The sequence below is a fragment of the Trichoplusia ni genome, chromosome 17, assembly GCF_003590095.1.
Source record: "Trichoplusia ni isolate ovarian cell line Hi5 chromosome 17, tn1, whole genome shotgun sequence".
In the NCBI taxonomy this organism is placed as follows: Eukaryota; Metazoa; Arthropoda; class Insecta; order Lepidoptera; family Noctuidae; genus Trichoplusia; species Trichoplusia ni.
The window spans coordinates 1,033,388-1,060,347 of NC_039494.1; the positions used below are offsets into that span (position 1 = coordinate 1,033,388).

At 35.6% G+C, this 26,960-nt stretch overlaps 1 protein-coding gene across 1 annotated transcript; it reads right to left on the reverse strand.

Moving 5' to 3' along the window:
* Positions 1–602: 602 nt before the first annotated feature.
* On the reverse strand, positions 603–26,759 carry LOC113502409 (actin-associated protein FAM107A). The gene is made up of 4 exons (XM_026883973.1): positions 26,581–26,759; positions 8,972–9,185; positions 5,717–5,820; positions 603–3,470 (listed from the first exon to the last, which is right to left on the reverse strand). Exons 2-4 carry the CDS (start codon positions 9,094–9,096, stop codon positions 3,319–3,321), a joined length of 381 nt encoding a protein of 126 aa, XP_026739774.1. The 5' UTR covers positions 9,097–9,185; positions 26,581–26,759; the 3' UTR covers positions 603–3,318.
* Positions 26,760–26,960: the final 201 nt, after the last annotated feature.

Below are 26,960 nucleotides of genomic sequence, written 5' to 3' on the forward strand. Positions count from 1 at the left end.
TACATTTTAATCTTATAATCCAGATTTATTTTTATATACACAAAAAAACTACACATTCAGGTATAGGTAGGTATAATACGCGATTAATTCCCAATTATATTACTTAGCATAAATAGAAGACTTTATTGACATTCTCTCGTTGTTTAAGATTTCTACTATCTAATCATAATTTCCCCTCGCTGAGGTTTGTGAACCTAGGTTAATACCTGCTTTATGTAACTTTTCTAGTTAGAGTAAATTCTTATTTTCTCTGTATAAAAATGAACTTTACAACTGATATAAGTACTGAGTACACTAAGCATTACTATTATTGATAGTCACTGTGTTGAGTGTGAACTCTACCTTAGTTGTGACGTATGAATATGTTAAGTAGGTACAACGCATTATGTGAAGTCAAAAATGACTGTAGGAAGACACGCTTTATAATTGTCGAGTGTAATTCATTACTACCTGCGGGAAGCATTCACACTATTTTGTGATACGATAATCGTTTTAAATAAAACGACAATTTGAAGAACAATTTAAATTAGTATAAAAATTACTGAATTATATATGAAAAGGCTATCTTGGGTATACCTATAATTTTTAATGAAACAATAAAATATGCTAAAACATTTTTATTTGACTATGCAAATCATTGAATTCTCTTACAGGTTTCATGTTATACTATCATTACAAAGAGTTACTTAAATACTACTTTCGTCAAATGTCGCACTTTAGATGGCCACGATGCAGCTTCGAAAGCCTGTAATTAGCCCTCATATCATGAAGGAGCCATTTTGTACTAAGTTACTATAACTTAACAATAATCTTAACAGAAGAGGAAATAATTCTGATAAGAAATAATACCAAGTGAAAGAATAACAAGTGGAATGATAGTTAACTTTTATGTTTAATTTTGGTATCTTTGTGAGAATCGTCATCCTATTTTTAATCTAACTTATAACGATAAATAATTACTCTGAAATTAAATAACAAGTTTTATATAAATAGGCACACTCGAGAACATAATTATTAGTCAAATAATAAGGCGATAACGGAAGCAAAAACAAGAGAATGTTCGATTGTTACATGATCATTGCAAATTCATGAAATTAGCAGATTTACAATAATTCAGAGATTCATCGAAATGTATATAAATAGCAAGCTTCAAAATTCAAGTACTGACGCAGACGGCGACTGATTCACTACATTCTAAGCATTTTGTTTTTTAAATAGCCATATCTTAGCAACGTAGAATTACTCATAAAATTACGTTAAACATCAACTAGGTGTAGTGTTAAAAGTATTCTCGGGGTCTACTACAAATATCTATTAAACTTTGAAAACCTGCGGTTATCCCACAGGCGTCTCAAATATATAAAAATATCTTTCTATCACTTTGATGAACACTTCAAATTCTAATACAATGGTCAACTATTTATTGGAGACAATATTGAAAGGCCGTTAAGGTGCAAGGTTCTGTAAAAAATTAGATATTTATTTAATTAGGTGCCCATAAAGCTATTAATTAAATTCACGATTATTATCATTAGGCTCTTTATGTATGTCAATATATCTGTTTAATTTAACTATAACATGTAAATGTGGATCGTAGATATTTATTAGGACTCTAGTTTCATAAGATTTCTACTCTGACAATAAAATATGTATTACATTTTAATATTTCTACCAACCATACATCTGTAAATTGCAAACATCTATCTACTCTCTATAATAATTATTTTCATAAAATAGTTGTTACAATTATTAATTCGACCGTTATTTCTAAATAATACAGTGAAAGATAAGTCATAGAGTACAACAAGAACAGTAAATGCTTACGAATGAGTTCTAAGAATTATTAAGATTTGTGACGTCAAAAAGTTTAGAAAAATATTTGTAATCTCTTGGTTGAAGTCGACTTTACCCTTATTATAATTATTACAACACACGCAGTCGATTCCTCAGTCATATAGTTGTTCGATATATTACGTACTCGTAAATTAAACAATAATGTGAATAAATAGTTACTCATAGGTGGTTAGTAACTGCGAATCTCCATACATATTGTTATAAATTAGGACCATGGACATTGCCTTACACAATATTCATGGTCAATACATCATTAACAAATAAATCACTACTTTGAAAACAATTTTGTGACACTTTTAGTGACCTTTTTCGATGAAAAAAAAGTTTAAAGCATAGCGCTTCGACTTATTACATAAAATCATAACCGATTATTATACTGAGACAAGCTTTGGCAATTAAAGCGTATTCACATGGTTAGCAACGCACATTCGATCATTGCTTAAAATTACAGTGCACTTCCAATTACCAAAACCCATGTACAATCCTTGAAATGTATCACTTGAATATTGTGCCCCCATACGACACTGTACAATAAATCTAACCCACCCTGAACTAATGTGCCGTTGTTAGTAAAAGTTACATACTAATGCAGATAGATGGCGCTAGTCATAAACAACACTCATGATGTGCGAATAATTGATATTAATTTAAAAATTCTCTGATATTACTTAATTTATCATCTAAATATCAATGTTGATGTATAATAAGAAGTTAAGACACAACATTAAATAACTATTCAATCTTATAGATTGCCTTTTTAGCTTCAGGGTTTTTGTTATGAGATTTTCATTTCAAGGTAAAGTACCTAGATACACGTTTATTAACTGTTACTCAAAGCGATGTCTAACGTTAGTCTCTTTTTCCTCCATGGAGTATTTAGGTTTAATTCATTTAACAAAAGCGGGCGTAACGTTGGACATTGTTTTGTGGCGAGACCGTTAGGCGACGTCCTAATGGGCAGCTAAGCCCTCGTCAAACATTAGTTTGATCGCTCGACCAATTATAACACTTAAAAGAGGCTTGTAGTTGAGATAGTAGTCCTAAAGTATTCTCTGTGCTTGCCCGATTGATTACCCATTAGGACCACGCATGAAGGCTATTTCACCGAAACACCTCTGTTGTAATAGATGCGTGATAAATTTAAATTTCTATTCTCATCTGTTGCTGAAGAGAAATGGCTACAGCGTACAGCGTACTGGGCCGTCTCGCTTTTACAAAAACACCACGCTTTGTTCACATCACACAACAGATGATGGTAGGCCTCCGGTAGCTACGATAGTGTTCTCGTGAAACATAAGCCCTACGATATGAAGATAGCGAGGCAGAGCCCGTAAACAAGAGGCAATTGGACAACCATTAGCGCCGCTCAAATGTATGCAAATAACATGCGATGCATGTTCGCGTTTAGCTTAGCGCTAGTGCTGTTGATGTCGCTTGTCCGGGCGCGGGCGGCCGCGGCTGGTGCTAGTGCGCGGAGGCGGCGGGCGCGGGCGGCGCGGCGTGTCGCAGGCGCGCGCGCACCTGCTGCAGCGTGGGGTTGGTGCCCGCCTCCAGCTCCGCGCCCTGCTCCGCCGCCTCCAGCCGCCGCGCGCGCTCCGCTATCGCACGCTCCAGCTCTGCAACAGACAACATCACATCTTAGCCCACTATTGTAAACAATAATCAGTTTTAAGTGCCCTAAGTTATTTAGTCTAATACACCTGCTGATTATTTGGATTGGACACTCATTATATTTTACGTAATAGATATGCATCTGTAATAAGATACTATACCTAATCGGGTCATAAGTTCTAGCAAAACCTCTTTGTTTTCATTTTTGTATACTGGCCAGAAAAAAAACCAATGAAGAATGTTACAACAAAAAAAAATGATAAGTTGCATGCCGTAGTATACTAAAATACTCTCCGAACATACATAGTGGAACCTCTTTCTCAAACTATGTTCAAAAATGGACAATGGATATTCCAACAGGATTGCACTAGCTCAAGTAGCTCATAAGGCACGAAGAAGTAAGCAAAACTGGTTGACTGCCTGTGAAACTGACTTCACCAAGCATGAAAACTGGACCTCTTCTAGTCCAGACCTAACCCAGTGGTTTACAAGATATGGCAAAATTTGGATAAAGTTATGATAATAAGATAAATTTATGAAAAAATCTGCAATAAAGCTCAACAAAATTTAGTCTCTCCGGGCATCTCTGGTTAATGTGGTGCATACTGCGATCGATGACTGGCCGCTTAGATTAAAGGCCAGTATTCAAAATAAAGAGGGGCATTTCGGATAATCTAAAAAATCATCTCAATTTGATTTAAAAATTAAATAAAAGATATATTTAGTCTAGATTTTTTAGGATCAAAATGTTACAAAGTAGCAATGTGTGAGACAGGGGTCCGGAAACAAGTCTCATCTCAAAATCAAACCTATTTTAGTAAGTATGTCCATAAAGGACATAAGCAAACTGCAAAGAAATGCATTCTCAATCACATTCATGCACGATCATTTTACATGTTTTCCATAATTTAATAACTTTTCACAGAAACGAAAGGAGAAATAGAAGTATTATTGACATACACAGGTTACTCATTTATTAATATTTCCGGTGTTAATAACTAAAACACTTGAAAATCAACGTGTCATTTAGCGAAATCATTAAACTAATGAATAAATAAGGAAATGACCACAGAAGTTACAAGCCTTTATCTATCGCAATAATTTCACCCACGCTCGACCAATCGATCAGACGGGAAATAACCAGATGCAGTTTCACTTTCATCCAACCTTGGTCATCGACATCCGCTCAAAACCAATTAGAGAAAATTGTTATAAATACACGGTCGCAGACCTGGATGCTATTGAGAATTCTGTTACTTTGTTTGCTTTACCAGGAATGTGTCCACAATATTGGTCTGAGGGGTGAACGGCCGCCGAGTGCACCTGCGGGGCTCATATCGAACTGCACCGGATAAAGAGCCCGCGTCCAAATATGCGAGCAAAAAAAGCCACACGCCATACGAGTTTTGAGGAATTCGGATTTAAACTTCGACCGACAATTTGAGAGTAAAAGTGTAGACCCTAAAACATCATTCGACATTTACGAGCATGTTCTCTAAACTACACAACAGGTTATAATAGTACCAATGACTATCAGTCAGGTAGAGTTTGATTACAATGATTACACTACGTAACCATATGGCGCCGGATACAGTACATACTGTTCTATCAGTTTAATGATTTTGTTACCTAATGTTATATCAAAGTTGGTAATACTGTCGCTCAAATAGCGTGATGTAACAAGAAGGTACAGCTAAGCGCTTTTATATCCTGACCGACTGACATAATTGCCTACATTCAATACAACTTCTATGAAATAATGTTTACTTATTTGTTTACTAATACCATACCTTTCTAATGGGCAACTAACTGCTGTTGATAAACAAGCTATTTTGGACTGATCTTGTTTATGTTACACAACACTGTAAACATTTTTATGCAGAGACAAACGTTTTCATTATAGTTTAACACGGCTCGGAATAGGAACAAGCTAGAAGTTTTGAAAAACTTTGCATTTGTAACCAGGGCACAAGGAGCTACTCGCAATTCATGACGCTAACACAAAACCATTGTGATAAACTGGGCTTACTCACTCTTCGTTGCAGACATTACGGTTACGGTTGAGTATAGTATCATACTAACTCGAGGCTATTAACAAAAGTTTCGCGTTTGTTAATTGCGTTTAAATTTTACCAAAAGGCATCTGAAAAATGGTGTGAAGTCGCTTCATTTTCAGTATTTCGGTTACAAAGACACAAAAGGCAGTAGTCGATTATAAAAGGATTAACAGCGTTATTTAAAAGACGATTACCTGGAGTCTCCCTGTGTTCCTTAACTTGATTCATGATTTGCTTTTCTTTATGTTTCGATAGGGCCTTTTCCAGCTCGCTCTTTTGATTTAGGACATTTTTACCTCTGAAACAGACAAAATAAACATTTGTACAGATACAAATAAAGCATAAATTTTTAATACAAGGTCTCTTGCGTCCTAATACCACATGAGTATTATCAGTAAGCGTTGTAACAACAAAAAAATAACGTAGAGTTGTCGTGTAATCTTATCATAAACGTTCAATGATACAGAATTCATTACCTTATATGGTAATGAATTCAGTATGCGAAACATTTTTTATGACGAAATGACGTTAAATTCATGATAAGCGAACATCGGCCACAGACGATTATAAAGATAAGGCATAGCGTTCAATCAACTATAGACTTATTGAACCATTAGGATAAAAAAGTACTGTTTTATATTTCATAATCGTATTATTCTTCAATATGCTTCCGCGTTATTTATTACTCAATTTTCCTCCTAACGTTCTTGAAGCAGTATAGAAATTTCGTATCTTACAGATTTCGATGTAAAGAACTCGGGAAAGCCCGAACGCAAATGTCGAAATTTATTGAAAACTATTCTTTCTCACATTTTAACGCCAAGAATGTTGAAACATCCTTGAATTCTATTTCAAAAGATAATGTGCTACTACGTTACATAGTAAAGTAATAAACAATGCACAATATCTAACTCTGAATAGCTCCTATTTTTTACTTAGACAGCTGCCTAGCTCATTTCCCACGCACAATACCTGCATGTGTGAACTATTTTGTACTTATGACGTCATATGTTACAGCATACTTATTTGTTTTGTTGCACATCTGTGTCGAAATACATCGAATGCTTACTGCATTGCATTTGCCTGGTTTGTCTCCTACAAAACGCCAAAACCATTTAGTTAAATTAAAATTTACAGTTCACAAGTTATGGTTTTTATTTTACGATAACTAAATAAGATTCAACATGCTGTGTGCACTGGCATGTGCGCATCATTTGAACACATAGGCAATCGCCAAGTTATTTAGAGCATTATAATTTAGAATTAATTTACAGTTGAGCCGAGACGAGTGCTCATCAAGTTGCTGAGGCGTTACCTCGAGGCCTGCAGGGTTTAATCCTAGATAATTACAGCCGGCTTCATAGAATATCGCCTCGTTGTCTACTTTAAAGAACCTACTCTTGATGACGCTAATGACGAAATTTGCATGGGAACTCTGCCATAACTGAAAATGTAATAGCTAATCAAATTTAAACTTATGTAGATGTAAGGCTATAATCAGCTGTTAATGTGTATTAATAAAGTTTAAGAAATCGCTATCGGTAAGGAATTTCATCAATTAACAGTGTTAAGCGAAACAAATTAGATAAGATGATAAATATGTAGGTTCTTAGTAAAATCTTTTATTTCTACGGTTTCGTCACGACACTATACACACTTAAAATAAGTTTTATAAAGGTATTATTATATTTATTGAGTACCTTCACATAGGATTCCCGTTAGCGAGCTGGGAATTACTTCCTTCCGTCAAGCGGCACTCGGAGCCGAGCACGGAAATAACAGGACGAGACTGCTCCGACAATCACATTGACGGGGAAATGGACTGAATCAACAGGTCTAAACATCTGTGAAGCTATTTAGCATTCAATATTGCCGTAGCGATTTGTTTGATAGGTATTACCGATGATTCAAAGGAGATATGGATAAAGCAGTATTTTAGGCTCACTTTTTCCTAGAGAAGGATTTTTTTCCCCTGGCCCTGTTTCTAATTTATGATTTTAGAGACGAGCGCAAGAAATTCAATGAAATTCCTAGAACTGTATTTAAACATTTAACATTCCATTAGTTGGGCACGCACAAAAGTACATGTGGGTCGAGATCGTCCCATAAAAAAAGTAAAGGATCGATGTGAGCGAACATGTACAATGCGAAAGCGTGGTACAGGCGACAGATGTTCAATAATTATAGCGGGAGTACAACTTGACAGGATGCGATGCACCTGTGCGCTAAAGACGCACCAAACTTAGACTTAGCAAAAACTAACCTCACGGCGTTCCTTGTACCACCCGTTATTTTAATGTTAAATGCTTACCAGCCTCATTCACTGTGAGCAAACACAATATGTGCAAAATAAATGCACACAGAAATGTTAACAAACAAGTTTTAAAGAATACAATTGCTACCTGAAGCTTTTGCATTGTACACGTTCACGGTTAAATGCAATTTGACTATTTTAATTGGAATAAATAAAATATAGGATTTGATAATTAAATGTTGATCTCACATTATGTTAGGCTACAATTATAATTTATATACTACATATTATATCTTCAAATTATGGGACCAAGTTGGTACATAGATATGTATGCGTAATCTATGTCTTTGTTTATAGTATGTCGTTTAGGTATTTATATTATCGACTTAACGCTAGTGGTAGATAAAAAGACAATCACATTTAAAATCTTGTTTGTTATGAATACATATATTTTGCCTAACCCAAAGATACTTAGGGAGAGACCTTATCTTCTAACCAAGGTTACCGGGTATCATTTTCAACGCCGAGTATTACATCAATAAAACCAAATAAGTACGTCAGTTGAACAGTACAGTCATTAATTGTAACTCGATACGAACCATTCGAATACTTGACCACAGCGAAATCAACATTGACAACGGGGCTCGTATTTATAGACACACGAATAATCCCCAGACGCTTTACTTAACGTATTTGAACAATATTGATTTTATTGATGTAAGTTAACAATGTATCAAATGAATTTTAAAAGTATTAATGTAAGTACTAAGATGGATGAAAATATAATAAAAATATGGTTTCTATTATTTTAAGTAAAGAATGACTAGGCTAACATTGGCCTGTGGCATACCTAATACTTATCAGAAGAGACACTTGTCGCTTCCACAAAGTGCTTTTGAGAGCCTTTTCTATTATAAAAGCGAACAAAGGTTTGAGAAATCCGATATACAAACCGAGTCAAGCTTGAGCTTTTTAAGTAAATGTGTTCCATAATTAAGTCTTTGAACTTAATTTACGCGACTTCATAAATGATTAAGTTATTTAACTAGACTGCTTTGAAAAATAAGATTAAGTAAACGCTTTACCTTGGTCCCTCTAATTAATTGACTATCAGGAGACGGCTCATATTGAATAACCACTGGTTCTCCAATTCAGCTAAGTGAACACTGAAGTAACTTTGAATGAAATCACTTACATTCTTTGATTGAAGAGGAGCTCCCTGTGCAAGTCCATTCGCTGGGGGCTCTCCATACAAGGGTTGGGCAAGCGGCGCGGCGCGATGAGTCCATCGCTAGCCGCACCGTCGCCGTCCTGCACCATGTCCACCTCCACGCCCAGGGCTGCCTGAGACACCAGCGTGGGGACCAGGCCCACGCCGCCGCCCGCGCTCAACGCGCTTACCGATAGCACTGCACAAAACATCACACCGTTTAACATACAGTACATATTCATTGCAGACAGGTGTACATTTAACTCTTAAAGCCATCTCAGAAGTCAGATTGCAAAATACGAAATTTCCATCACAAACCAGATGGCAATACGCAATCTGTGTCAAATGACGGAGGGCCTCGCAAACCAACAATGCTATGAATGGTAAATATAAAGTCATAGCATAACTGATGAATCATGTTGTCGTACGTATCCGTTAAGTAACAGGTGAGCAGTCATAAAATACAAAGATGTTAGCTAGTTACTTTTCTTTAAACCCGTAATATACTTTGAAAGTTTAAGTTAGATAAGTAAGAGTTACTTTGTCCTCCTTATTATTTTTATAACTGTACAATTAACTTCATAGTGTAGCTAATTTATGTACGACATAAAAATCTAGCTAGGCACAGTGATATTAAGCAATAGGTCTTGTAAGTCGTTTTTGTAACATTCCGAATTAGCCAAGATTAGAGAACAGAAGACGGTTTCATGATACTGGCGTACTGAATCACTGATGATATCATCATATTCAAGTATCACATATTAAACATACTAATGCAAGAACATAACATTTGATTTGCAAAAAATATATTAGCATACGGCATCCACATTGAAAGGTTACTTCGCGAATATAATTACACAAAGGCACTTGGGAGTTTGCGTAAAACCTGCTACACGTGTGTCTGTTGGCCACTAGATACAATTTTAGACACATGGTTTATTTAATTTTATCGATGAATCAGTTAGCACGAAGGCTAAACAAGAATTTATTTGATATGATTCTGAGAATTTATGATGACTGGCTTTGATTTTGCGTCAGAAAAATACTCAAATATTTGTAACAGGTAATAACTATCCAAATAACTTTTTTATAGTTAGAACTACAACCTTTTTAAGCTAATTAATTATGATTTATAATGTTAGGAAATATAACTAAAATGTAATTAACCAATTTCAGGGTTACTTAAAACTTTACAGGATGCTAGGTACTCGTATTTGCAGTTTCCTATTACAAAAATAAAATATTTATGATACCGTTTAATTTATTACAAATTAAAAAAAAACTATCTAGATTTCTTCGTCACTACTCGTTTACGTGTTAAAAAACAAATTAGCACTGAAACTGTGTGTAGTGTCGTAAAAGATTTTAAGAAATTGTGTACTAATGTTCTTAATTTTATATTTCTGTAATTGAATAATCAAGCGGAAAATTGATTTTGAAATAGTCATAATCGGAATACACTCATAAACCTGTACAATCATGTCATTTAATCATGGGCAAGTGCTTGAAACCCTGGCGGTAGCTCCAAGGTAGAGAATATGTAAAATATTTATTTTCAAATCCAAGACCATTCGAATTTTCTTCTTATGTGCTGTTTTGTTAATTTGGTACATCAGGATTAAAAATCTGTTATTCACTTCAACTTGTGAGTCAATTTATTCACTATAAGACGCCATCATAATATATAATTCTAAAATATACCTCGCACTTGTTATTTAAATTTCATAGAATGGATGCTTTTAATGAGTTCGATGTTTAAAAATTGTATAAACTAGGGTAGTATAAATTGTACTGAGTACAAAGTGAGTAAATTAAATGTTACATCAACTTGGCTTCGACACGCTACCGCAAGTCTAGATGTAATTCGAATTATTTCGGGAGCTGTACCATACAATCTACGAGCTAAGTTACTGTTCCAAAGAATCCAAGATAAATAACAACTTCTTAGCATTGTTAGAAGAAATAGGTACCTAATGTTTAATTTATATTTTAAGTCTAATATCCGCCGCGTTCTTCTTATGAATAGGCTGATTAATCAAAATATAGTGTGTGAATATAGAGACAATGATGTTTACAAATTATACATACCTACATTATACAAACTCATACTGGCACATTTTTAAACAACAGGCTTGTTTACTTATCTTGTTCAATGTTTAAAAAAGTACGTGTAAATTCCTAATGACCATTCAAATGATTCATATTACGTACGAGTGTAGATGCTAAGTAAATTTTGATTCGAAATCAATTACTCATTTACACCTATGTTTTATTCTACGAACAGGATAAAACTTGAATGATTTTTCTTAAAAATCTAAAACCGAGGTATAAGTCAAACGTATTGTTCTAAGGTAGTGACCTGGTTTGATGTGAATGCGTTCTGTAGCGTGATTGCGATCCCCCGAACTCCAGGTTAATAAGAGCGCCGAGTGCCGAGCCCCAGCTCCCAGTTCCTTTCCGGGGAAATAACAGAGGCATTACATGATGATTTTTCTACGGGGGCGCAATCCCAACTCGACTCTTTAAAACCTTTCAGCACTCGTTCCTGCTCGTTATCTCACGCCACGGCCTCATTTCAGGCACTTTAGACAAACGGAAACCGCAGTTGAGCTATATACACAAAGCACCACGAAAAATGTAAATTATAAGTGTAATCATTTGTCACGCACTTTTTAATTTGTTATGGTTTTATTTAGTTAACCGAAAGAAGGCCTCGAAGGTGGCGTAAGATAAGTGATATTGGTTTTTCACTATTGTATATCATTTTTGCCTGTACAAAATATATTTCCAGTTTGTATTATTAGGGTAAATTAAAGTAAATTTCATAATACTGCTTTTATCAGTACTGCTTTCCCTTAGAACAAAGTGGAAAGGATACATATAAATGTTTAACATGTTTTCATCGAGATGAACAAGTTACTCTTACACAACGCAGTACCTACAAACATAAAAAAATAAAACAAATGTTATCAAAATAACAATGACGCTAGATTTGACATCTTTGTAACGACTAAATATGTCGAGCGTTAATTGTTAACATTCGGAGACATTAAACTTAATTGCATGAAGCTAGTAGATGTAGAGCAAAAATAGAACACTGGCAGTTGGCTTTACCCGTGACTTAGCCATGTCACAGTGAAATTACATAAATGAAAATGATACTCTCATCTTCCACGGCACAAACATAGTACTTAACTACGTATCTATACTTCTATACTAATATATAAAGCTGTAGAGTTTGTTTGTTTGTTTGTTTGAACGCGCTAATCTCAGGAACTACTGGTCCAAATTGAAAAATTCTTTTTGTGTTGAATAGACCATTCATCGAGGAAGGCTTTAGGCTATGAACCATCACGCTGCGACTAATAGGAGCTAAGATATAATGGAAAATGTGAAAAAAAACCGGGCAGGTATACCTAACTCATAACTTATATCTTCTACCCACGGGGACGAAGTCGCGGGCAACAGCTAGTGTAATATAAAATGAACCTAAAATCAACAAACATAGTCATTAACTTAATCTAATTTAGAGTGTTTCCATATTGCAGTCAGCATTAAATTTAAAATGTGTGGAAAGCCCAAAATTGTGCTAATCAGAGATAGTAAGTAGATAAAAAATCTCATTTCAATTACTTTGTGATAGCATTGCATTATTACAACACAATAGTATGGTAGCTATCCGATACTGAACGTATCAGTACAGATATCAATTTATAAAACTGCATTCGATATTTTTTTCCATTGTGTTTGTAATCAGACTAGTCGACTTATATCAAATCACTAAGGCATACAATATAACACATTTTGAAAATATTGTTTGCTATGTTAAGGTCGACTTCCGGACTTATCGAATTCAGAATATCCTCTTTTTAACACGGACCTGCTATGAAAAATTAAATGTATTGTGACCGCAATAGTAAAAATCCAATAATAGAAAACCCTAATAGGTACCTTATAGTAACCATAATTATTCAACAGTTTTTTAACAAACTCCAATTGTATTTCTGTAAAAATCGTTACTTTTCAGCAATATCATGCAATAATAATTACAGTTTTTTTATCATTGTATGTTGAAACAGTGTAAGGAAACATTGAAGCAATAAATAAAAACGCTAGGCACTTATAGATAACCGCTATCGAGTAACACGTATTCACTGTGTTAAGAATTTCCCAATTTATAAACTCAATTTATTACGTTATATTCAATTTATTTGATGACCATGGCAGAAAGTGAGTTAAATATATCAGAAACATAATTTAAAAGACAAAAAAATAATATGAAATAAGATGTGCTAACGTTGCTGTAATTAACAATGTAATTCTATACGAAATTTAATTTGTTTCATATACATGTGCGGCAATTTAGCGCGTTTTACTTTATCAACTTCCTTATTGCGTCGGAACAAACAGTGTAGACGTAGAACAAGTTTAGTTCTAGTCGGCTTACTACACCCAGTAGGTATGTCTAGTTAAATATCTGGCTAGACCAGACGCAGCAGCTCTCTGGTTGAAGACGGAAAAAGAAAGCCGTGTCATAAAATGTAGAGCTATTTAATCAAGGGGAATTCATTACATATCTTTTATAATTTTGTAATCAAAACGACTTTGTTTCAAACTTTTTATAGTGTAAGTAAACTTTTAGTATTTATCATTATACGCAGCTTATAATTTAAGTTTTGTAAATCTTATCGTCTAGATCACACGTGTGTACACTACGACGGCTATTTATTTAGAAAAAGTAATGAGCTTGGTAATGTACTTTCACTTTGTTATAATTTAACACCTCATTAAGTAGTGTGTTGCATTACCATTATAAAGTAAGTAGTCGTTAACACGAAACGTAACGCAATAATCCGGGAAATGTCATAGTGATGTGGACCCGGATGTTAGTTACTGTACGACCAACGAAATAACTAAATATCTACCCTCCTTGGAACGCGATGAAGGTAAATATTTACAGCAATAAAAGTATTTTCACTTCAACACACATCTTAGCAGCCACAAGCCGCGGTGCTGCACGATCTGAACGTAAACAAACTGGCTTTAGATTGGTTATTGGCTATTTGTAGGTAGGCTGTAATGACTACCATAAAGTAAAGTAAGAGTGGCCGCGATAGTTAAATTCAAGTCGAACGTTAGACCATATATATATTATGTATAGCACCTTGGTACCGTCGTCGTACAGGCCACGCGCAGGGAGTGCCCTTGAAAAGGATATCAACTGTGTACAAAGTCGGAGCCCCGTATCGAACCAACCGAACCGTCTGTGAAGGTCAAAGCTATACAGGAATATTTCAAGGTTGTTTATAAAACACGCCAAAAGCGGTGACGTTTTTACAAATTACGACTTTGTATAAAGTCTGTATTAAGCCAGCTATTCGTTATCTTAATTCTTAGATAAATTACTTAACTATTCGTGAAGGATTAACGTGCCTAGAGCCCACAGATAAAAGAGGCTCCGTAGTTTGCCATTGTACGTTTAAATATTTGCGGCCCTATATAACGCTGTAGACACATTACGTAATAAGTAAGAATGCAAAATTTGTAAGATAATGTTTTTTTTACAATCTGAGTTATACTAAGTTGACAGCTACAACACAATTAAATCAAATGGTTTGTTATAAATATCATTCACCCTAAAGGTCGCTCGCACTCCATTAACTGACCCCTGACCTATAGGTATGGTATTTTTAGCCTTCCATCTAGCCATACCAAGCTGCAAGGTTGTTTCAGTACTCATTTGTTGAAACAATTGACGTCAGTCCGCGTCTGAAGGCTACCAACGCCTTGTTCATTCTGCTTTGAATAGATAAAACGATATTTGCGAGAACTTAAGCTGATGGAAACTAATAAATGGAGGAGTAAGAATGTGTGCTAGCTGAAGGCTAGAGTTCAGGAAGTTTCAGTATAATGGAACCGGTTTTGCGAGATAAAATACCTTTTATTACTTTAGACAAAGTCTTGGAATTACGTAGCTCAGGTTTTTTGTACTTAACATCGTTCTTGGTTATATGTATGTATGTACTCAATTTAAATACGTATTTTCAACAGAAATATGGAATATTCATATAATTTATTAGATTAGATTAAAAGACAAAAGTTTCGAAAAACAAAAATAATTTCAATTTGATTACGTTTTTTAAGTGCTCTATGTAGTCAAATAAACGTTATATGTTAATGAATACAATGTACATAACTACATACATATGTGGTGGGTCTTACTTTCATAGCCAGCATTTAATAAATATTGGGTTTCGATCTATTTCGGTATCTAGTTACGTTTTACATTATCAGGATTACATTATGTAACTAACAATAGTCTCCGGACAACTATGATAAACAGGAACTATTAAACCATGCTTCATGAAAGTTTGATCACGTTTCTTCAAATAATTCTGAATATGTTCTACCATTGAGGAAGATCCTCCATTATTTGTTGCATGCATATCAAAAAGAGATATACATAGGTATGTTTGTGTCTGCGTAATAGTAACTCATATCTGATACAGATATATGATAAACATCAACGTGAAAAAATCTTCATGTGACGCAAGCTCTCATGCCTTTGTATAGACGAATTTGTTTAGAGACCCTCGTGAATAAAAAATAATCCGACTATATTATAGTCTAACAAAACGCATTACTGTAGTATATACACAGTTATGAATCATTTATGATTCATGAATCAATCGTGATGGATAAATACAATATATTGTGGTCGGCCTTTAAGGTCAGATTACACTTTGGCAAACAGTAATTAATTGTCCGCCGTATAAAGCTGAACAAAGCAGGATCTATGTTGTTTAATACTTGGGATTTAAAATATTGTAGCATTAGTATTATTTTCTTAGCGCCGCGCCCGATGCAAGTACCATAAATTTATACCAATTACGATACAATTTCAAAGCTAATTAATTAAATTGCAACCCTGCCTCGGCTCGTTTCCGAGGCGAGTGAAGTTAAATTACTGTTAACTAGTAGTTTAGTCGCTCAAACGTGCAACAAAATATCACAAAATACAGTTTCGGCATTTTTCACTACCTTCTCATCTTTTCAAGTCAGTACTTTGTTCATGATTGCCATATTTCAACACATTTTCATATTTATATACACTGTTTACTTAGGTGTTATGAATAATTATGTAATTTTTGGTTGTAACAAACATCCGCGGGAACAAAAATAAGTTACTTCTTAACATGATTACCTTATAAATAAGGAAATGTACAATATTTATGCGTTTAAATGCCACATCATATAACACCTTAGCCAATTTATCAATTAGTTACTAGTTAACTAACTTAACAAAGATTTAAGTTGGGTAACGTGTAAGAGAGTTGCAGTTATGTTTCCAAGTTACAATCGTGACATCATTAACTAAGAGCCTTTTAATTTTATTATCGATCTTCTTTATCATAATTACTGTAAACGGGTTTCTAATAATGGGCATGACGCACTCTTGCCATCTAACGAATGTTGTCTGTATACGGCCATATAGGCACAAGGCACATTGAAACTGTGTCAATAGAACGGGTGTACGAACGCAGTTGAAACAGCAGGTAGGTAACGTAACATGTGACTTACAACAACACACACGAATATCTCGCCAACGTGTATTGATCTCTGAACGAATAAAAAGATTATGGAAACTTCAACAGACTAAAAACCTTTAATAAGTATTTCTTCAGGGCTGTTCCCTCCAAATCAGTTGTACGATCCTATATCCGGGTATTCCAATAGACAACTTTATTACAAACAACTAAAATACTAACTACAAACTACGATGAGTTAAAAGATGGAAGTTATTGCGAACAGTTACTAAATCGATTTGGCAAAAATTCAAACTATTTCAGAAAGGGGTCAGACTTCCATCTACCACGTTTTGTTGCGTAACTTTATAAATGGATGATCTGGTTTACGATATGGGTAATCATTATAAAACAGGCGTGACTATCAGACAATAAAGTAGCAGGGTTATTTTCGCCCGCAATAATGGTACGGAAGATGTTATTGCTTCAGATAATTATTCCCGAGACACGTGCGCTCGTAGGGCGGGGTGTTTATAATCTATAGTTTATTATGGTTAGTTGTTGTGCTGAAACAATTAAATGGTAGCAGCACGAAGAAAAAATATTTAACTCGAATCGTCCGTATAAAACAACACAGTATACAAACGAAGTTAATCGGAAAATTAAAGCTTTTAGACATAACGTTTCATAATAATTTTATGCATCGTTCTAACAAATCAGTACAATAAAGGTGTTTAAAAATAGACACTACCTCGTCGATTACATTTGTCTAATATAAATAGGAATACCAACGCGGCAACACGTAAGCGATGTGAAGCATTAAAATATCTTAACTGTTGTGATGACGTACACCAATCAACATCGAACGAATGATCCCTCCGTGACACGATCAATAAGCCACTTCCTCATGCGGGCGCACACGAATCAGTTATTATTGTTGATGACAGTTATAACTATGTAAGTATGTACAATACAAATTTTTCCCGTGTGCCTTAATGGGAGAGGTTAAGTGATTCGACCAAAGGAGATGCACAGCGCAGTCTTAATAACCACCAATAAAACTAATAGAACTTCGTTGTTGAAATAGGTGGCCCTCCTTAACTATTTTAGTAAACTTTCTTTTGAATTTAGGCCGTAGAAGATTTGTGTCTGGAACAAAGTACCTACAGTTTTTGCCCGACTAAGTACTATGTGTTATTTCACAACAGCCTGTTTTGTATCTACAAATGATAACCTGTCATTAGGGATTAGCTAACGTTCATTTTAAACAGATAGGGGTGTGACGACGAAAGGGTTACACAGATTTAGGGGACGACCCCTTGTTTGATTGCAAGGACACTATAGACTTATTAGAATAAAACCGATATACCACACATGTCGGCACGAACTTTTACTGACTGACCTTTTTGAGAAATAAACTCAGTGACAGAAACGAAAAAAAAACAGAACTTTCGGGAAAAGAGGCTGTGCTCTCCCAAACACAGTTCATAACATAAAAAAAGAAACCACTGCAACAAAAAAACACAATATCATTACAGTATCTGGGGGTCTACCGCCACGTCTTAAAGTATGTAATATAATTGCGGGTGCGGAACAAAGATACCGCTCTACGCCTAATACTCCTTTGAGAGGCAGAGTGGTAGACCCTCAATTAATTAATGAAATCACTAGTAGCCAGGTATTTTAATATACATTGTGATAAATTTAAACGGTTTCATTCTTTTTAATTACATGACACGTTAATCTCAAAATTACACTTTAAAATAAAATTACAACAACGTTCCTTTAGATTACGCAGTCCATCTACATGTTTAAGCATGAACTCAAAAATTACCTAATAGATTTGACCCTGATTCACCAAAGAAAATTGAAATAATTCAACTAGATTAAACACACAAATTTATGTTCGAAAAGAAAGTACCATCTACTTTTGATGATTAGGTATGTATTATTTAAAACAGTCGACGACAATATAGTTTTTGGAAATAAAGGTAATGTACTCGTGATAAATATTGATCTCATTGGTGTGTTTTGTACAGAGCAAATATACTTGAAAACACCTATCTACTAAGAAAAAATAAGGTCATTCTGACCTAGTTTTTTAAACACAGGCGTGTTAATAGCATGTAAATATATACAAGTATTTTAATGCGAATCTATTCATCTACTAGGAGTTGGAGTGTGTTCGTTCATTAACAACATACGCTGTATGTAATTCATTCATTGATCTTGTCTACATTCAGCTGTCAGGAGCAATAATAAATAGTTTCGTCGAATGGTTCAGTCTGCCAAATATAGTTTCACGAAGTATGCGTGGTTTCAGTGAGCTAATCCATCGACAAAAGAATATTTTCGACGAAAATTCATCAAGGAACTATCTATGGCTGAAATGGGCGCACTTAATATGCTCTTTCAGATCAGATAGGCACATTTTCTTTAAAGCGGATTTCAATAATTTGATATAATAGGAATATCATAGGAATTCTGTTTGGAATAAAACCCTATTAGTGACTACTTTACTGTAGCCTCGCTATACGGTAGCGATCTCCTATAATAAAATATTTATAGACTAAACTTTAAAATGGATTTTCACGTTTGAAGTGTAAACTACAATAACACACCGATAACATAAGCTGCCATGCGAAGTTAAGGGTAAACATGAAAAATAATCTACGACGGTTATGATAAGAATGTTATCAATTTGAACGTACTGTCGTTTGAGATCGTGCCTTCTAGCTTGACCGCTCCCTTTATATTATTTATCTAGCCCTTCAAATCCACACGAAAGCACTTACTGTAAAAGAAATCTGAGATTTATCACTGAGCATAAAACTAAAAATGCTATCAATCAAATCACTCAGCAGATTAAAGTGACACATTGAAGAACAGTATAATAATAGACTACATAAGGAATTCAACCATTGAAATCACTAGCTTTATATCCCAGACTGCAGAAACTACAAGCAACTAACTGTGACTGAATCCATTCATTCGCTGTTACTTTGTACCAATGTCATGTTAGGGGAGCCAGGAAACATGAATAATATGGAAGAATTATACTTTTCCTTGGATGTTCACAATAAGTAACGACTATAAAAACGCAATACTATACTTCTATAGTTCTATTTTACCATTGTTTTATCGCAAATAACAAGGTAGTAATTATGCAATATAACTACCAATCAGATCATTAAATGTAATAACAATAAAATAAAAGTTCACGTCGCCAACAAATATTTTTGTTATCTGACAAGGTTGAATTTAATTCCTCGATCAATTACTAATCTATGAAAGCCAAAAAACTTGATAAGAAAGTCGTGTTTTTGGCAAGTAAATAGTATCGATAACAGTAGTAGAGGGCATCCCTCGGTATTGCGTTCATGGGCAGGGCTCGAAGGGCGTTGACCCCTAGTAGCAGACGAAGCTTTTCGCGTCTCGCCCTACTTGCCCGCCCGCCCAACATACAATCCTATAATGCACAACGACGTATATGCGCATAAGTTTAACGCTTCATTTTTTATGAATATTAAATAAAATATTTTAAATATTCATTGTTCAAGACATAGGAAATGGGACTTGAGATATTATGTGGCAACGAACTGCCAAAAAACGTGCTCAAGGATAGCGTAGCAGAATACACACTTGAAGCTAAGTATCATTAAAACCACTCATGAATTAGAACAAAAAATGCTTAGGTGAATACTTTAAAGTAAGGACAAAAAATTATGACGCTGACGAAGGTGAACCACGCACGTACTTGTGTAATAAACATGTTAATAAATATACATTATATTATAAATAATGTTACATTGTGACGCGCAAGATTTTTCTTGATATTTCTTCAATTTCCATTACAATAAATATACCGAAAGAAATAGGATTAGGTATTCGAAATCTAAGATCTATCGTACCCGACCTTAGACGTTACATCACAGCGGCGACGGGGGCATTGTTATAAGGCTGCGATTCTATTGTTACAATGGAACAGAGGCATCGTCGGACTTCCTTTGTCCTTTTAAGCATCGCTAGTGTGCTGCACTAGTTGGAGTTACCGGCACGCCAAGCGCCGCACTTGATTGCACTTTCGCTTTCAATAGATCGACTAGTCAGTGACAAACTGTAGTCTTACAACCGAATGTCAACATTAAATCCAGTATCTCTGACGAGGTACTACTGCTTATCAGTTACATCTGCACATATATCATTTGAATCGTTAACGTGTTGTTACTCGCACATAAGTACTCCGTCATAAGTAACGCAAAAATAAAAGTGAAAAATGCGTTTATCTCCAACAGTTCGCTCCGCTCTCGTAAGAAATTACGACAAATGCGTAATGGCCGTGTCGTAACTGTCGTAAGATATTCCAACACTTTCTTACGAAGATACTATTCGCGGATATTGTCTCCACTTACTTATACGCTATAGTTAACTTCCAAATATGTTTTTATCTACTCAGTCAGTGACAATGGATTAGAAATAAAGATCAAATTTTAAATATAATAATAAGGTTTACTTAAGATAGAGATACTATTACTCTTTGTACGCCATTGAAATCTAAATTACACTAATTCTACTTTTCCTAATAGACCTTAAAACCTTGCGATTAACTCAACAAAATAGTAAACATTTTATGAAAGAACAAGGGAGACGCAGGGCAATAGAGTCTATAATACTGTTGATTGTTAAAATAATGTTATTGCAAGATATATTTGTCAAAAACTTTTTATCTTCCGCTGAAACTCAGTCTCGTTAAGAACATAATCACATACGTTAATGTGTAACGTATAATTTTGATAAGTAAAAACACAAATAAATGCTGTTGCAACTGCGCAATATGTATGGAGTCAAGAAGAAATTGAGAAAAGGGGTTAATATCAGCTATTTTTCACGTAAAAGCGATATCATTATATTTGTCGAAGAAACAATATCACTTCATTACGTAATTTACTTATTTGATAGAACATGAATGCGTCCTAAGTTAATTCATTTTCAAAATATCCGAAGCTCGAGGCAGAACAGTAAAATACGTGTAACTTACAAGAACTATATAATTTGTGTGCTTAGAAAGCAATTGATAAAATTATAAATTCAAATAATATTTGTTTATACCAACGACTCATGATTTAAAACAGTTTGCTACAACAGTTTCATAGTCTATTGATTTCGCACTTTTCTTTGTGAAGGCATGTTTGTTTGTATTTATAAAGTGTGGACAATAGCATACACAAATATTTCCGAAGGTATATATACTTCTTCAATGTCAAATAATATAATAAGCAGAAAAAGAGTAAACAAAAATCTTGTAACGAATCATGATTTCATAGCATAAGGCTGACTAACTAGGTATGTGCTTGATTTCAGTTTATCGTATAACTAACTATTAAATGTTTTTCTACCACATTTTGTGATCAGTTAGAAAAGAAACATTATTTAGAATGGATTTGAGAACTGCGTGTCCCTTTAGACGATGTAAAAATGTCATCCAAGTCATTATCATATAAATGCCTAATATACATTATACATGTGAATGGCCATAGTGACATTAATTAAAGTATAACCAAATGTCAAAGATTCGATTATTCGATTTATGTATTAAAATCGGAATAAATTGAAAATTTAATTTATTAAAATAGGTTAACATTGCTATCTTTTGGCCTTTTAAACAACTTGATTTTTGTATGAATAAATGAATGATGTACAGGTGCCAAATGCTATAATGACAGTAATAATTTTAGAAGCAAGTAAGAAGGGTATTTGATGAACCCATAGTCTACCTATCAAATGTTGCTTCGTATTCTATATGTATCTATTGTTGGTAGCCCCTGCGGAGTGCGGACTTACGGCGCCACCCATGGCGTTGGTGCCTTATCCAGGATTTTCTATCCCTTTTATCCTATACCCGTGCCAAATGTCGCGCGCCTACTGCATACGTAATTATAATGCCACCGCCCACAGAACACTCACCTATTTTAAAATGCGATGCACAAAAATCTAACTGTGATCGTACTGTCCGCATTCCATATCGCGACCACAACACCAACATACGATTTTTTTATGGATGTTATTGTTAGACTCGCGTGTTTTGTCAAGATAAAATTATAACGCAAAATATTTTGAATTACTACATATTTTTGTTCTAATTATTTTATACAACAAATAATTCCTTAACAAACAAGTTTATTATCTTTGTAATTCAAATATCTTTTATACACTACGGTAATCAGTGTCTAATTGTTTGACGTTATGTTTTCGTTCTATGACATCATTATAAACGAAACAACGTTTTACATATGTTATGGTCATGGAGTCTTTTGCTCTTATGGAAATGTACGATACATCATTATATTCGACTCTTGTACACGTGTTCCTTGAATATACGGTACGGCTAGAAGGATTAAGTACCCAGTCGGTCACCTTCTGACGGTAGTTATCAAAGCGAGTCTACTTGGTGATGGGCTCCTTTTTCCGCACGTAGGCTCTAAGTCGGCCCATTGTGCGTCAGGTGTCTTTGGGAGGCTGTCAGTCCAGCCATCCCAACTCCCTCCAGAAGCGCAGAAGTCTCCTGGGACGTTCGCAGGCTTCTGTGACGGAGCTCGGTGAACCGAGGATCCCTGCCCGGCATTCCGCGACCCCCGTGCACTCCAGGAGCACGTGTGCCGCTGATTCTTCATGTTGAAGACAGCCTCTACATAGTGGACTATCTGTAACATTGATGGTGAAAAGGTGTTTATTGAGTGGAATGTGCCCGGTCAGCGAGCCCACCACTATTCGTAAGTCGACCCGCTTTAGCCCAATCAGGCTGCGAGACAGTTTCGGTGAACGGATAGGGACCGCCTCCCTTGACTGTCTGCAGCCGTTAACTGTAGCCCAGCGATCGTTGTGATTGTTAGTAGTCTGTCGCCTTAGCCATGACCTGCACTGGCCAAAGGGCACAGGCAGGTATGGCCGGGGGCCAAGGATCCGCGTGTCCGATCCCCTCCTTGCCAGCTGATCAGCAGCGTCGTTTCCTAGGGATCCGCTGTGGCCTTTTATCCATTGCAGGGTCACCATGTTGCTTGCAGCAATGCGCTCAAGTGCTTGGTGACACTCTTGTATCAGCGACGCTGTGATGATGTAGTTGTCCAGTGCCTTCAGAACCGCCATGCTATCGGAGAGAATCCTGATGGCTTGGTCCTGGATCCCTCTTCTTTCTATAGCTCTGGCCGCCTGGGTGATGGCTACACACTCGCACTGGAAGATCGAGTTATCTGCACCCAGTGGTATTGATATGTTGATGTTCAAGTCCATTGAGAATACTCCTGCGCCCGTGCTTGAGTCCGTCTTTGAGCCATCTGTGTAGACGCGTACCTCGTGTATTCCCGAGGAATCTTGTTTGTTTTCTGTAGTTTGTATCGTGTATGCTTTGTTGAAGACATACATCCTAGGTATTCGGTCACATGGTGCATTCAGCATTGGTATGGACTCAAGGCTTTTGTGCCATATGTCACCATGACCTCTAGATTGTGCGCGCCACAGTCCCGAGTGTTGTAGTCTTGTAGCAGCCACCGCTGCCTCTTGTTGTATGAAGAGATCCAGCGGTGGCAGTCCAAGCAGCACTTCCAGAGCCGCTGTTGGTGTTGTTCTCATGCATCCTGTGACAGCACAGCATGCTAGCCTTTGGAAGCTTGTAGTTTATCCATGGCGGTGGTTAGTTTGGTCCTGGGCCACCATACTACCGCTCCATATGTGATGATTGGCCTTATTACGGCTGTGTACAACCACAGGGTAATCTTGGGTGAAAGGCCCCATCTTTTCCCCATTAGTCTTTTACATTGCCAAAAGGTGATGCAGGCTTTGTTGAGTTTTTGTTCTACATGTTTATTCCATAGCAGTTTGTTATCCAGGGTCACTCCCAGATATTTGACGTCACTGGTCAAACAGAGTTCGGTGTTGAATAGTTTTGGTAGTTTTAGGCTTGGCAGTTTGCGTTTGTTGGTGAATAGTATGAGTTCCGTCTTCGTTGGATTTACGGAAAGCTCGTGGTCTAAAGCGAGTCTAATCTCTAGTTCATATTCATGCGAGGTATGTACGTGTCAACAAAGAGCTGTTGTACTTCGTATGACTGACAACGCACAAAGCTAAGGATCATGACGCTGTGCCGCTAAGACTATGAAAACGTAATAATAACACAATTTGGATGCGATAAGACCACAGAGGAACACTGTATCCCGTTATCAGCACACAACGCTAACGCTTTCCTGCGACGTAACTTTGTTATTTTGATTATATATGAAACAATTGTGCAATTACTAGTACTATATGCATTGAAAACGATATGAAATGAATGCTTAGTCGTAACAAAAGGTTTTAAATGTCCGGTAATAGTGCAGTATGTCACTGTGGTCAAATATCATAACCAGGTGCCGTGAAAGCGCTGGACATGTGCTTTTGTTTAGGCCGCGCACTATACTGTACGTGTGCTAAATGACAACTAGCCGTGGTGAAACACTACCTTGCCCAAATGTAAATGCATCGACATAGTGACAAAACAGGGTTATGATAATTTCGATCGTAAATTGTAAGCCAGGCCTAATCGGGAGCCTACGATGAGATATGGATATGATATGAATACCGTTTTCATAAATGGCGAGTTTCTCTTGTATGGCAGGTGCAGTTTTACGTGGTCTGGCGTCGCACATTGCGGAGACGGATGCGGGCCGAGTACCGACGACTAAATGCCTCAATACAGAAGCCGGGCAACGTGTCACGGCCACCTAACAGGATTAACGTACCTGCCCTACTACGCAACTATCTACGAACTGAACCACCACGACGTACTAACCACAATATCTTATATCTTACATAACTGGCTTAAAATTGGTTTGATTTTGAGCAGGGCCGAGTAAACAATGATTTAAACAGGATTAGTGAGTGCTACACTCACGACTACTTACGAGGGATTTTTTAGTAGTAAGTAGGTTATTGATTACAATACTATACGCTGGTGTTTTTACTACTGCGCAGTTTCTTCAATGCTAAGGAAAATTGAGTCCATTCAATGAGAGGATTAATGAGTTTGTAAATTATTCAAGCGAGGTTCAGGTCAAATGCTAATTATAACTGGTTTTCTTTGAAGATAGCACGTGTACATAATCTATTTTAATAGAATTAATTGTGATAAGGGAATGTTTTTACGTAAGAGGGGAATGTCATCTTATTCAGGTTTGCTTACCTTCCTAATGCATTTCAATGATCTACTTTCGTAGCTTTAAGTACTGTTCGAATCAAGTTAAGTAACCCGAGCCTTTTTGCTCTATGATTAACGTGGGTAAGAAATGTGAGAATGGTATATCGAACATAATATCTACACAGTTAAAGAGCATACTACTCGATGCATAACCATTTGCAAAAGATAAGCTTTTGCAATTGCCTATTGAAGTTGAGGATGGAGGTTGAGGAGAAAATGTTTAACTTTTTGTTATATACCAACCCGTTTTCGTATTAGGTAAACTTTGCTTTGTCTACAAAATCTACATTTAATCAATTCAATTTTAGGCCCGTAATGTAGCAATGCTAAAATCCATACTCACTTTTTATGCAAGTAAGATTAGCTATTAAATTTATTTATATAAGCAGTTCCAATATACATGTAGCACACAAATTGCTTACTTTTCATGGATAATTGATTATCTACTTTAAGAAATACCAGCAATTCTACAAATAAAACTTGGTATTTAGTTAAGAGAATGAGAATGAAATACGAAAAAAATGTTCTATCATTGCTTAGGAATGTTAATGAATAGTAATTATATTCAAATAAAAAAAAAACATAAGCAAAATATTGTTCAATGTCATCTTATAGTACTAGTTACACCCGATTCCAACAAACCTACTTAGAAATTAAATACTCATCTGTTTATACGTTATAGTTATGACATAAAATGTTATTAAAATTATATGCGTTCCATATGCAATATACACCAAAATCCTAATAATTACACACAAATCATAAACAAACAAAATTATTTTGATTTCATTATCATTACAGCCACACGCTAACCGCAAAAAAAAATTAAAACTGCAACTTACCCCAAATAAAAAGTAGCACTCCACTTGGTTACTATTTAAGTATTCACAATATCTTACGATTATTCTTTAAAAACTGGAATAAAATTATTCTGAAATCGATTTACGTAAGAAACCCTCGTACATTCAGACACCACCATACACGATCCTTCGCTTCATTTGATTGATAAACAAACTTCGCATTCTAGCAGCGCGCGCATTTTTATGTTGCCAGAAATAAAACAAAATTAAAATACAATATCGTGGAAAAACTCAACATAAACGTTACGAATTGTTTACGGGTTACTAGCGACTTATTTTGATAATCTACACACAATTTGACAGTTAGGACAATTAAACATCGAATCAATAAAAAATAAGAATATGGATCAACTTGGTAAAAT

Bases quoted from the DNA above. Each gene is read 5' to 3' on its own strand.
- LOC113502409 (XM_026883973.1), bottom strand. From the start codon at position 9,096: ATGGTGCAGGACGGCGACGGTGCGGCTAGCGATGGACTCATCGCGCCG. The intron at 5,821-8,971 runs GTAAGTGATTTC...TGTCTGTTTCAG, and splicing joins CTCCTCTTCAATCAAAGAAT to AGGTAAAAATGTCCTAAATC. The intron at 3,471-5,716 runs GTAATCGTCTTT...TGTCTGTTGCAG, and splicing joins GGAACACAGGGAGACTCCAG to AGCTGGAGCGTGCGATAGCG.